General features: G+C 49.1%; 1 protein-coding gene across 4 annotated transcripts in view; it reads right to left on the bottom strand.

Moving 5' to 3' along the window:
* The window catches only part of LOC147123520 (AT-rich interactive domain-containing protein 3A-like), a 613,732-nt gene that overhangs the window by 179,944 nt on the left and 419,569 nt on the right, over nucleotides 1-14,219 (bottom strand). For all 4 annotated transcript variants that reach the window (XM_085974068.1, XM_085974062.1, XM_085974056.1 and 1 more), the window contains exon 3: nucleotides 13,829-13,901. In XM_085974068.1, the coding sequence (XP_085830194.1) occupies nucleotides 13,829-13,901 (73 nt within the window). The remainder of the gene's footprint in view (nucleotides 1-13,828; nucleotides 13,902-14,219) is intronic.

Raw genomic sequence — 14,219 nt, forward strand, 5'->3', positions numbered from 1 at the left:
CAGTTGGTAAAGGCACTAAGTGGAGCGTGGAACTGAGCCATGCAGATCAGGAAGGGCCTAAATTTGGTCTCTGGTCTGTGCTGAGTTAGCTGATTTCAGATGACACTTGGCCTCAATCCTTGGTTTAGGGAGGTAGAAACCAGCCAGGGTTCCTATGGCTGAGTATTATCCAATGGGCCCATTGCAAGTGCCTATGTTTGGACATTAGGATTGGACTTGGCTCCTGCAGTTGAATTTCCTGTTGGCATTGTCCAGGTTCACAATTGAATAATGACCCCTTTGTGTGTGCTACCCTGGGACACCAGCATCTCTTGGAACAGTACCCAGCAAGGAGTCAATGGCTTCTGGAAAGCAGAAAGAGGGTGACAAAAATTGCAGAAAAAGAAAAAGACTGCCAGGAAGTGATAGTTCCCCAATGGCTAAGTGTGTAAACGTACTGCCAAGATGTGGTACTGATCCATAGAGATCAAGGTCTAATTTCTTACTTGTATTACTGTATTTGAATTTTGTGCTCATTAAAGTGAGGAAATGTTAATGTTGAGGAACCAAACTGTTTGGGGACCCAGTGTGAGCAACAAGCACTCCCAACTCTGGTATAGCAGCAAGTACACTCAGATACAGAGTCAAGCTTCCTCTACTTGTCCCCAGCAGTGTGCCTCAGCCCAACCCCGAGAAGAGTGTCCTATTACAACAGTACCAACCCTTCTGAGGCCTCTCTGAATGAAATTGTCTATTCGTGCTGAATCAGTCGCAGTTCTGTGCTGGCCACCAAGAATTGGATTAAGACTGTCTACGTGACTCACACAGGATCATTGCAGGAAACGACCGGTAGAGCTATTTGTCACATCAGTCTAGGCTGGATTTACCCCAGATCTCAGAAGTGAAAGGCCAATAACTAACCCATTGCACTACCTAGTGCCCACGATTCAATTCCTGGTCTGTGTTGAACTAACTAATTTCAGTTAGGGCAGCAATTGGGGTGCTGCAATTGTCCTCGGCAACCCTCAGCTTGAGAGGTGGAAAGTCAGCCAATGTTCCAATGCCAGATTGCTATTGATTGGCTTATGCTGCAAAATAATAAATAGGAAAAAGGAACAAGAGTAGGCTATTCAGCCCTTCATGAACATATGTAGAGGTCAGCTGAGGGCATGATTGGTTTGAGCTGCAATGGTCCCCCTAGATAAATAACCTACCAATAATTACTGTCCTGGCTCACACACATGAAGTAAGTTGAGGTATTGGAGAGCTGACGACACCCATGGAATTATAAGCCAGCCAGACACTTAGCAACTTCAGAAGAGGGGGGCAGAAAACTCAAAAACAAAAATCCAATCAGTAAAACTGCTTTTGGCTCCCACCGTCTCCAGTGTTTCAGCCACATTGCCCCATTCTGGTTTGTTTCAGGCCTATGGTGTACTGCTAGAAAATCAATTCTCTACGGCCTTAGGTGAAGCCTTTTATTTTCATCAATTATTGCTGCCTCCCTCCGAGAGCAAACAGCCATCATGTGAAAATGCTTGGCTTTGTAATATCTCTGTTACTGCTTCTTTGAACATTCTACCTGTGAGGGGGGAATCAATGGAAGCAGAGAGAGGTTGTGCCCTCCCTTCAAGAGGATGAAGGCCCACTAATAAATATCACCATTCTTATTGTTGCATTTTTTAATGCCTGTGAGCATAACTCATCTGAAATTGTTAAATGACAGAAAAAACACCAATCTCAGAGCAGTGATTTTGTTTCAGTCAGTGATGGTTGTGTTTTACATTCCCCAATTTTTTCCCCCTCCTCACCTGAAAGCACTGACTGAGACTAAGACATGGCCTACAGCTCCACAGGTGCCAGCAGCTCTCAGCCACCTCACTTAAATGGGCAATCTTCATGTGTGAGACGTGCAGGGTGAGTGTCCGTTGACTTCTGGTAATTCACTTCTGAAAATTGAACTCACAGCACACCCTGACATTGACTATTAATGGCATCAGTATAAAAACCTTGCTTAGAGAGACGATACAGGTAGTTTTCCAAATGGTAAAATGCCACTGGTGCTTTGCGTTGTATGCCGGTCCTTTTGTAGCTTGGGCTTAAATCAGAGAGGGAGGGAGGGAGCTACTAAACCATCACACTATACCTGGCCTTGGAATGTCTACAACTGGCTACAAAGGAGAAGATGTTCAAATCTCCAGCGTCATCATTATCAACACAATGAGCCAGAAACAAAAATTGCATGCAGTCTGCGAAGGGTACTATATTATATCACAAATAAAACCAGAAAATGCTGGAAATACTGAGCTGGTAAGGTAGCATCCGTGGAGGGAGAAACCGAGATAACGTTTCAGGTCGATGGCCTTTCGTCGGAACTGCATTGAATATTAATCGCAGTTCTGATGAAATGTCATCAACCTGAAATGTTGGGAGTAATTTTAACCCCCACAAATGGGGAGGTTTGGGTCGGGTGGGATGTTAACATTTTTAAAATCTCAAACCCGAACCTAACCCGCCTCAAACCCGCCATCTTCCGGTTTCAACAGAGGCGGGACTGGGGGGTGGGTGACCAATCCGCTCCCAGGAGGCAAATCCCTTATTTAAATATTTTCACGAGGCTGCGTGCCTCAGATTTTATCTCTCATCCAGCTTTAACGCTGGCCGGCCAGGTTTCCCGGGCCTCAAGAAACCCGACAGCTAAAGGGAGGCGACGATTGCTGCATGGAACAAGTCAGTGCTTTCCTAGCACTCATTGTGGGCCAGGAGGAGCCCCTCAAGCAAACCTGCTTCCTTTCTACAAGGAGGCCCCTCTCCCCGTGATCACCAACCCCACCACGAGCACCGACACCCCCGCGATCACCAACCCCACCCCAATCGTAGCGAGAGGGTTTGAGTACAGGAACAAGGATGTCTTGCTGCAGTTGTACAGGGCCTTGGTGAGGCCACATCTTGAGTATTGTGTGCAGTTTTGGTCGCCTTATCTGAGGAAGGACATTCTTGCCATGGAAGGAGTTCAGTGAAGATTCACCAGGCTGATACCTGGGATGGCAAGAATGGCATATGAGGAGAGATTGGGTCGATTGGGCTTGTACTCGCTGGAGTTTAGAAGAATGAGAGGGGATTTCATCGAAACTTATAAAATTCTAACAGGACTAGACAGATTAGATGCAGGAAGGATGTTCCCGATGGTCAGGGAGTCCAGAGCCAGGGGTCACAGTCTAAGGATAAGGGGTAAGCCATTTAGGACTGAGATGAGGAGGAATTTCTTCACCCAGAGAGTGGTGAACCTGTGGAATTCTCTGCCAAAGAAGGCAGTAGAGGTAAATTCATTAAATATATTCAAGAAGGAGTTGGATATATTTCTTAAGGCTAAAGGGATCAAGGAATATGGAGAGAAGGCAGGGACAGGGTACTGAGTTTGGATGATCAGCCATGATCTAACTGAATGGCGGAGCAGGCTCGAGGGGCCAAGTGGCCTACTCCTGCTCCTATCTTCTATGTTTCTACCCCCCGTCATCACCGACCCTCCCCCACAATCATCACCGCCCCGGTGATCACCGGCCCCCCCACAATCACCGACCCCCCCACAATCACCGACCCCCCCACAATCACCCCCCCGTGATCACTGACGCCCCACAATCACCGACCCTCCCGTGCTCACTGACCCCCCCACTATAACCAACCCCCCCGTGATCACTGACACCCCAAAATCACCGACCCCCGTGATCACTGACGCCCCCACAATCATCGAACCCCCCGTGATTACTGACACCCCCACAATCACCGACCCCCCCGTGATCACTGACCCACCAGTGATCACCGACCCCCCCACAATCACCGACCCTCCCGTGATCACTGACCCCCTAAAATCACCGATCCCCCCGTGATCACTGACCCCCCACAATCACTGACCCCCCACAATCACTGACCCCCCACAATCACCGACCCCCCCACGATCACTGGCCCCCCACAATCACCGACCCCCCCGTGGTCACTGACCCCCCCGTGATCACTGACCCCCCCATGATCACTGACCCCCCCCACGATCACCGACCACCCCCACAATCACCGACCCCCCCACGATCACTGACCCCCCCCCACAATCACTGACCCCCCCACAATCACTGACCCCCCCACAATCACCGACCCCCCCGTGATCACCGACCCCCCCGTGATCACCGACCCCCCCACGATCACCGACCCCCCCCGTGATCACTGACCCCCCCCACAATCACCGACCCCCCCGTGATCACCGACCCCCCCACAATCACCGACCCCCCCCGTGATCACCAACCCCCCCACAATCACCGATCCCCCCGTGATCACCGACCCCCCCCCGATCACTGACCCCCCACAATCACCGACCCCCCCGTGATCACCGACCCCCCCAATCACCGACCCCCCCGTGATCACCGACCCCCCCGTGATCACCGACCCCCCCCGTGATCACCGACCCCCCCCGTGATCACCGACCCCCCCACAATCACCGACCCCCCCACAATCACCGACCCCCCCCCGTGATCACCAACCCCCCCACAATCACCGATCCCCCCCGTGATCACTGACCCTCCACAATCATCGACCCCCCCCGATCACTGACCCCCCACAATCACCGACCCCCCCATCACTGACCCCCCCGTGATCACTGACCCCCCCCGTGATCACTGACCCCCCCACAATCACCGACCCCCCCCCGTGATCACTGACCCCCCCTCAATCACTGACACCCGCCGATCACTGACACCCCCACAATCACCGATCCCCCCGTGATCACTGACCCCCCACAATCACCGATCCCCCCCACAATCACCGATCCCCCCGTGATCACTGACCCCCCCACAATCACCGATCCCCCCGTGATCACTGACACCCCCACAATCACCGACCCCCGTGATCACCGAATCCCCCCGTGATCACTGACCCCCCCACAATCACCGAACCCCCTGTGATCACTGATCCCCCCGTGATCACCGAGCCCCCCACAATCACCGACCGCCCCCGTGATCACTGACCCCCCCACAATCACCGACCCCCCGATCACTGACCCCCCACAATCACCGACCACCCCCCGGGTCACTGGCCCCCCCACAATCACCGACCCCACGATCACTGACACCCCACAATCACCGACCACCCCCCCCCCCCGATCACTGATGCCCCACAATCACCGACCCCACCCCCGTGATCACTGACCCCCATGCCATCATCGACACCCCGCCCCGGCGATCACCGACCCCACCACAATCACCAACCACCCACATCACCGCCTGCCCCATGATCACCAACTGCCCCCCCCCCCACTCTGATCACCGACTTCCCTCGCCATCATCAACTGCCCCCAAGATCACCTACCCTCTGCGATCAGTGACCACTCTGCCATCATCGACCCCCACCCCCCGGTGATCACCTACGCCTCGCAATCACCAACCCCCCCCCCCCCCCGATCTCTCCCCGACCATGCAAACCACGCTGTGCCCACCCCTCCCTCGCAATCTCTACCCTGAGGAGCAGGAAACCGACTCGCTCCTGGGCTGTGGCCTCTTCTGCAGCGTTCCCCGCCCGACAGGGAGCCAAGCCTGTCGATCAGGCTGCCTTCCGAGCGGGGATCCTGTTAAAACTCCAGGGCGTTCTCCTGACCACAACACCCTCCACCTCCGCCAGCCCCAGCTTGGAAATCCCGCCCAGCAAATATCGGGGTCGTCAACTCTGTTTCTCTCACCACAGATGCTGCCTGACCTGCTGAGTATTTCCAGCATTTTCTGTTTCTATTTCAGATTTTGCTTTTAATGTATATGACATTTATATTACCCACATGCCTTCAGAGACCGTGACGTACATGATTCCAGAGATGGGAAAAACCATGTTCGGAGACGGTCTTGATTCCTGCCTTCACGCCAACGGTTGCTGCCAGCACCACTTGCATTCAGAGCTGACATTTTATTTTTGGCCACGGTCGGTTGAGTTCTGTGTCAGCCCCTACAGGCCGGCAATGTAATTTTCACATTGCTGACCTATGGGGATCTTCTTCCATCAGCAGGGAAGGTATGCGGCCAGAATAGTAAAGTCTCAATCATGACTTTTTAATATAAATGTAGGATTAATAAAAACAGCAGCACTCTTCGATCTATTTCAGCCAGCTGCAGGCTTAAAAATGACAATATTTAATGACCCTTCTTGGAACTTGTAAGATTCTAACCTGTTGCTCTGCCATTGGATATAACCCGGTTGCCTGTCCTATCAGGTGGAGCAAGGAAACGCAAGAGCAGCATGAATTATAGTTCAGCAAACACAAAAGGAAAAAAATAAATAAAACTAAATGTTGCGTTACAATTCATCAGCGAAGGCGATATTTTAATTGAGTTTCATCTTTTAATATTCTGACAGCTCCTATTCGTAAGTCACGTCTTCTGGGCAAGAGCTGCAGCTTTCACTGGGCTAAGTCTAAATTTCCGTTATAGTGTGAAGCAGTCAAACGTAACAGATGCTTATTCTGTGGGAAAAGGAGCAAATCTGTCCGGAGCACCATAAAACGGAAAATTAATTGCACCTTGCCTGTGGAACATAATTCCAGGATGTCGCCTTCCTCCCTGCTCTGAGCCTGCCCTCCAGCACTATTTGAACAGAAAAGATTAGACAAACATGGAGCACAGCTTAAAAGGCAGGGTCTGTATGAGCTTTACTATTAAAAACTCTCATGAAATAGTAAAAAAAAACTTTCAGACTCAGGAAATGGAAAATGCAATCAAAAATTGTAGCTCTTTAATGATGTTGTTCCAAAACACAATAGACATCTCCATCATCAGTGCTGTTTTTATTGCATGTCACAGAAGAAATTTGTTTATTTACTCATGTTTCTTGTTTCAGGTAGTTTTAAGCTCTGTGAAGTGCTGCACATGCATTATCCCACGCTTCTCTCCTTCAAGCATCAAAAACTTTCTTTTATCACACAGTTGCCAGATACATTTAAACGTATCTGAGGCTCTAGGAACCCTGTCTGATTTGCCTCCAATGCAATGTGTGGATGTTGTACGAGAACAGGATGTAGCTTAGTTGCAATATCCTCCACAGTTGAATGGCCTGCAGTATGTACACCTGTCAGTACTCACTGTCCAGGCTCACATGTGAAGAAGGCCGTGTGAGCAAGGCACCAAGGAATTGCTAATACTCATTGATCCATAGCCTAGATTTTACAAAAGGGTCAGAAAAGGAAAAACAATGGGAGAGGCGGTGGTGAGGGGCAGTGGGGGGGGGGGTGATTGGTGGTGTATGTATCAGTGATAAGCACCAAACCAAATTCAGAACCAGGCCACATTTAGTTATTTTTGAAAAGACTATTTGAAAAGCAATGAGGTATGTCAGAAATATTGATCATATGCCACTGAGTTTGGATTTTAAAATCCTAAAGAGTTGTAAGAGGGTTTTAGACTGTTTTGAGGTCATAAGAGAGGAAGAATTAAACTAGGAAATGGTGCAGCAAGTCTGAAAAGAAAATAAGACTTGCATTTATATAGCACCTTTCACGACCACCGGATGTACCAAAGTGTTTTACAGCCAATGAAGTACTTTTTGAAGTGTAGTCACTGTTGTAACGTGGCAACCAATTTGTGCACAGCAAACTCCCACAAACAGCAACATGCTAATGACCAGATAATCTGTTTTTAGATGTTGATGGAGGGATAAATATTGGCTAGGACACCGGGGATAACTCCCCTGATCTTCTTCGAAATAGTGCCATAGGATCTTTTGCGTCCACCTCAGAGAGCAGACGGGGCCTCGGTTTAATGTCTCATCCGAAAGACGGCACCTCCGACAGTGCAGCACTCCCTCAGCACTGCACTGGAGTGACAGCCTAGATTTTTGTGCTCAAGTAAGTCTGTGATGAAAAAAAATTCCTTCCACAAGAATGAGTGACATCACCTTCTTCCAAGTAACTATTAAATCGTGGACAGTAAATGAACAGGAATAAGACGTCCTTAACAGAGATGGAGAGCATTAAAGCAGTTTTACTTGACTATCTGTAGAGGCTGTGCAACTTCGAAAGGGAAAATAATAAAAATAATTGAAATATTAACATATACTCTCCTGACAGTTTCACTGCTTAAGATGATGAGCATATGAGGCATGCAGATCAGGAAGGTGTTAAGTTCCATTCTAAATCTACGCTGAGCTAGTTGATTTTACAACAACAACAACTTGTATTTATATAGCGCCTTTGACGTAGTAAAATGTCCCAAGGTGCATGAACAGGAGTATTTTAAGACTAAACATTTGGCATCGATCCGCATAAGCATAAATTAGGGCAGGTGACCAAAAGCTTGGTCAAAGAGGTAGGTTTTAAGGAGCGTCTTAAAGGAGGAAAGAGAGGTAGCAAGGCGGACAGGTTTAGGCAGGGAATTCCAGAGCTTAGGGCCTAGGCAACAGAAGGCACGGCCACCAAAGGTTGAGCGATTATAATCAGGGATCCTGAAGAGGGCAGAATTGGAGGAGAGCAGATATCTCGGGGGGTTGTGGGGCTGAAGGAGATTACAGAGATAGGGAGGGGCGAGGCCAAGGAGGGATTTGTAAATAAGGATGAGAATTTTGAAATCGAGGCGTTGCTTAACCGGGAGCCAAGGAACCAGCGAGCACAGGGGTGATGGGCGAACGGGACTTGGTGCGAGTTAGGACACGGGCAGCCGAGTTTTGGATGACCTCAAGTTTAAGTAGGGTGGAATGTGGGAGGCTAGATAGGAGTGCGTTGGAATAGTCAAGTCTAGAGGTAACAAAGGCATGGATGAGCTTTTCAGCAGCAGATGAGCTGAGGCAAGGGCGGAGATGGGCAATGTTACAGAAGTGGAAGTAGGCGGTCTTTGTTAGGCTGCGGATATATGGTCGGAAACTCACTTCAGGATCAAGTATGACACCAAGGTTGCGAACAGTGTGGTTCAGCCTCAGACAGATGTTAGGGAGAGGGATGGAGTCAGTGGCTAGGGAACAGAGTTTGTGGCAGGGACCGAAAACAATGGCTTCGGTCTTTCCAATAGGAGAAAATTTTGCTCATCTAGAACTGTATGTCGGACAAGCAGTCTGACAATTTAGACATCGTGGAGGGGTCGAGAGAAGAAGTAGTGAGGTAGAGCTGGGTGTCATCCACGTAGGTGTGGAAACTGACACTGTGTTTTCGGATTAAGCTTTAAGTTCCATGCTGGGAGAGGCCAGTGGACTATGAAAGTTTGTAGAGTTCAGACTTGAGGTGCAGTTAGACAGGAGGTTTTCTTTTCTATATAAACAATACTTGTGTGAAGCAAGTACACGGAGTTTGATTCTTGTGACAGTTCAGTGCTAGTGGGAGTTCAGGTTAACATTACATTAGGTGCAGAAGAGTGGCAGAGCAGGGAGCCCTCGTGATGTGATGTGGAGTGCATTATGTCGACCATCACATATCAGCGTATTTAAGGGAAGCACGTTTGCACTAAGTGTTTCAAAATTCAGTCCCTGGAGGAGAGAATCTCCGCGCTTGAATAGCAATTGGCCAAATTCCACAGCATCAGAGGTTAAGAGGTTTCTGGATTCTACTCTCCAAAACGTGGTTACCGAAGAGGCAGTACACAGGTCAGGACACAGGGATAGTTGAAAATGAGAAGTAAGTGACCATCTACAGGGAGACAGGACTCACAGGATACCACTGAGTTATTGGAACCGTACAACAGATACATCGTGTTGAACAAGTGTGAGTTGGAAAGTGAAAGCGACTCAGAGGAGGCTGGTTCTGAGCAACATTGTAGCAACGAGCAAGGGACTACCCTAGAAGTTAAAGACAGGTAGACTACAAGAACAGGAGAATGCAGTAGTGGCAGATCAATAGTCAGGGGAATAGATGGCCTTTTTTGCAGTCATGACTGTGGGTTTCAAATGGTACGTTGCTTCCCTGGTGCCAGGGTAAAGGGCATCACGGAACTGGGGGAAAAACATCTGGGAAGGGATGGAGAACAGCCATACGTCATGGTCCGGGTTGGAGTCAATGACATAGATAGAAGTATGTTTGATATCTTGCAAAGGGAGTTTAAGGAATTAGGCACTAGATTGAAAAACAAGGATGATAATCTCCAGATCGCTGCCAGTGCCACACGCTGGACAAGTTACATTCTCTTTATATATAATCTGGATCTGGTTATAGAAGCACAATCTTAAAATTTGCTGACAACACAGCGTAGGGGGTTTAGCAAACAATAGGGAGGAATGAAAGACACAGATATTTGTCAGAATGGGAAGACAGCTGGCAGATGCAATTTATTGTGGATAACTGTGAAGAAATACATTTTGGGATGAAATGAAAGGAATGGAAAAATGCTAAAGGGTGTGGATGAACAGAGAGACCAAAACGGGATTCCCTGAAAGTGGGAGGTGGGGGCGGGAGAGGAATCGTTTCCCATCGTGCCTGTGTTTGGGTAAAAAATTAGGATTGGGGGGGATTAATTTCCGGGTGCAATCCCACACGCCCAATCTACACCAGATGTGCCCTGGCTGCCAAGTGTCTGGGATGCCTGCCCTTTTTTTTTTTTAAAGGGCCCTACGTCTATTTTAGGATCCCACTGCCATATTTAGCATAAACTGGGAGAAGCGTTGCCCGTGCTCTGCTCAGATTTTCCGGGTCCACAGCAGCCTAACCAGCGGTTCTTAAAGGGATTGCTTGAGGCTGCCGATGGAAAGGTAAGTGAATTATTTTTTTTTTACTTACATTAATGTGGAGCCAGGAGGAACAGGAGTGCCCTAGCTTCACAGCATTACTGTGGGCCGCTATTGGCCTGAGTTCGCCTCACCGCCTTCCCAGTATTTAACTGCAGGCTGCCTCTACGTTGGAGCCTACCAAAATTGGAACATGGAGTGCTTTGCCAGTGGAAGTGGTTGCTGCAGAGAACATTGCAGGGGTTAAATTGGGCTGCGTAGCACTCGTTTTTCAGGCCACAAAATGGCAGGCAGGAAGCGTATGCACACTTCCGACCGGAAGTGCATCTCCCACCATATTGGGTAAGGACAAACAAGAAGCTTCCATTACCCATGCCTGAAGCATGCATTAGGCACTTTGCATATGTAAATAAGGGCTGTGGATGAACAGAACGACCTATGGGTTCGTGGCTGCAACTTTGGTTTGCCCTGAGGCAGTCAGCACCAGCATTGGCTGACTCAGGGAAAACCAACCCAAAAAAAGTAAAAACTTACCATAATCAGCAAATGATCACCACCGCTCCTGGTCCTGAGATTCCTGACCTCCAGGCCTCCTGATCTCCCTCTCTTCCCTGTGATCCCAACCACCAGGCACTTCAAGACCCCAAGACTTGGAGCAACTATCTCCTCCTGCAGTGCCGTCTTCATTGTGATGTGGTCGGAGGCCCAATATACAAGGCTCCTCAGACCTCACCATTTGTGAGCGAGGGTACTAAATACTAGCACTGGGCCGGGGGGAGGGCCCCTCCCAGGCCCAAAAGTGGGAGATCCCAAAATGAACCCGCTGCACCTTTCAAGGAAAAATGAGATAAGTATTTGAAGCAGAGGAAGATACGGGTGGCTGGGTGGAGAGTGGGAAATGGAATTAGTTTTGGATTGTTCTAGCAAACAACTGGCGCAGAAACGATGCACCAAATGTCTCCTACTGTGCTGTAAACTTCTATTGTTCTCCTATCTTAGCTAAGGTTGCAGTTGAGGTGCAACAATTGTCTCAACAGCACTAGACTGGGAATGGAAAAATCAACTAGGATTTCTACTCCTGATCAATATGTACCGCTGCCTGACCAGCTGAGTGTTTTTCAGCATTTTCTGCTTTATTTCACTATCTGCCGATCACTGCTGGGAACTTAGAAATATGTGAATGGCAGCCGAGGACAGCATCGGGCTCGACTATAATGCCTTATGCAATCAAATAGCTTGTGGACACTCACTAAATAGGCTCACGTATGAAGAATAGTGCTGGAAAAACTCAGCAGGCCATGCAACATCCGTACAGAACCCTTCGACCCGAAACGTTGACTCTATTTCTCTCTCCACAGATGTTGCCTGGCCTGCTGAGTTTTTCCAGCATTTTCTGTTGTTATTTTGGATTTCCAGCATCCGCATTATTTTGCTATCGTATGAAGAATAGTTACTGGAATGGAACTGGAGGACAACCAGTGCCCTGAAAATTTTACCCCAGCAAAGAGACAATGCTTTCAGGAGATGAGGAGCAAGCCAAGAGACAATGGCCTAGAAATTCAGTGGGCTGTGCCACCAGTTAGCGCCCAAAGAGGGCACTTAGTGGCTTTAGCGCCACTGGCCATGCCCCCCCGCAAAATTTAGTGGACCGCTAATGGCGACGTTAGCCTGCAGCGCTGCGCCGCCACCGATGATGTCATCGGTGTGCGCAGCGCCCCGATCATGATATTGGGTCGCGCCCCCCGCTCTAACGCTGGTCACAATCTGCGACCGGTTCAGGGGGGCCGACCTGCGGTGGTAGTGGAGCTAATTAAAGGGGAGGTGTGGGGCGGCCATTTTTTTAGCTGGTCGCCTGCCAGCAGCTCCTCGCGCCGCCGTCCCCGGCCTCCTGAGCCCCCCGCCGGGCAGTGCCGGCTGTGTCCCAAGAGCCCGGCACCTCTCCTCGGTGCCGGGCTCTTTTGCCGGCACTCGCAATCTCTGATCGCACTGGTGCAGGCCCCTCCCCTTTAAGAAGGGGAGGAAGGCCTGCAGTACCGCAGCGCGCTGTGCTGCAGCGTGTGGCGCTGCAGCACGTGGCGCTGCAGCACGTTGCGCTGCAATATTCAGTTTCAGCGCCCCAAGAGGGACGCGGGGCGCCTCGAGCAGCGCCCCGCTTCCGTTTGGGCGCTGAAACTGAATATCGTGCTGGCGTAATCGGCTCCTTCCGGGGCAGGACTTCCGGCGCCCAGGCGAGCCGAATTTCTAGGCCAATGTGTTCAGATGAGGAGCAAAAAAAAAATTTCTTAAATATTTCTCTATCTCTTACCAGAGAAACCAAAATCTATTTGCTGTAGCCATCAATGGAAATGATGTCTGAAGATTTTCTTATTAACAAAACAATTAAGCTCATCCTGTGCTCCTTATTACAAATGATTACTTCTCGCAGTAAATCAAGTTTTGACATTCAAAATGACTTTTCTTTCCCTCAGGTGTGTGAGATCATCACAACACAACCACATACACCCACACACCACACTTCAATGAAGCTCTCACCTTGCAGCTAATCTGCTGTTGCCGATTTTTGTACTTTTAGCATCTAAATGCTAAAACTTCACATTACAATGGTGCATAGAGTTCCTCAATAACGGTGACTGAAATCTTATCTTTAATCAACAAACAAGTCAACATGTTGTAAGACAAAGTGACAGTCTTAGATGTATTAACCCCGTTTCATTATTTTAGTTTGGATATAGCCTGTGGAGGGAGATTGAAATTTTAAAATTTCGCTGTCCCAATCTTTGCAAAAAACATAAATTTTCTTCAACTGCCCCCAATTTCCCTCCCTCCCCTGAAGCAGGCTTCCTGACACAGGCATGAATCCCAACAAGGGTCCAACAAAAATACTAAAACGAGTCCGACTGCAGGAAATCAGCCGGAATCAGAGGTGCAGGAATACAATGGGCAAAAGTGAGCGTAGGGGCTGCGGACGAAAATCAGCTCCTAAATGAGACTGAGACGGAGGTAGAGCGGGAGTGAGAGTACAATTCAGCATCGGCACCCACCCCAGGACACTGAAGTATCCTTTTAGGGTCTAGCTGTGTCTAAGAGAGCAAGCACCGATGCCACTCCAGGCAATCCAAGCATAGAGTCACAGAGTGAGACAGAAACACACACACAGACACAGCTTCCTTACAGCTGTACTCACCCCTTTTTTGCATAAAACTGAACAGATCATCCAGAAATTCCTTCCTCTTCGGATCATCATCCAGTTCATACAGCTGAAAGACAAAATAAATGAAAATAAACTTCAGTTCACATCACCCCTCTTAAACCCAAAGGGAAAGGTCCAACATGGTTATACTTGATGCAGATGGGATTTAAGTTCTCAGCAGTTAGACTGCCTGCGACCTACAGAGGAACATTAATTTGGGAGGGGGGGCGGGGGGTGGTGGAAGGGGAGGGCCCCAGTGTCACAAATTGTTTTGATCCTCCAGATTCTTAAACTCCATTCAGTTTCCTTTAGCCAGAGAAGTGGGGCTACTCCAAACCGCAGGCTGCGGCCTTGTCGGTAGCCAAAAGGGTTGTGAACCCTTCAA

This window comes from Somniosus microcephalus, chromosome 2 (assembly GCF_052327205.1).
Source record: "Somniosus microcephalus isolate GS21.2 chromosome 2, FLI_Smic_1.0, whole genome shotgun sequence".
NCBI lineage: Eukaryota > Metazoa > Chordata > Chondrichthyes > Squaliformes > Somniosidae > Somniosus > Somniosus microcephalus.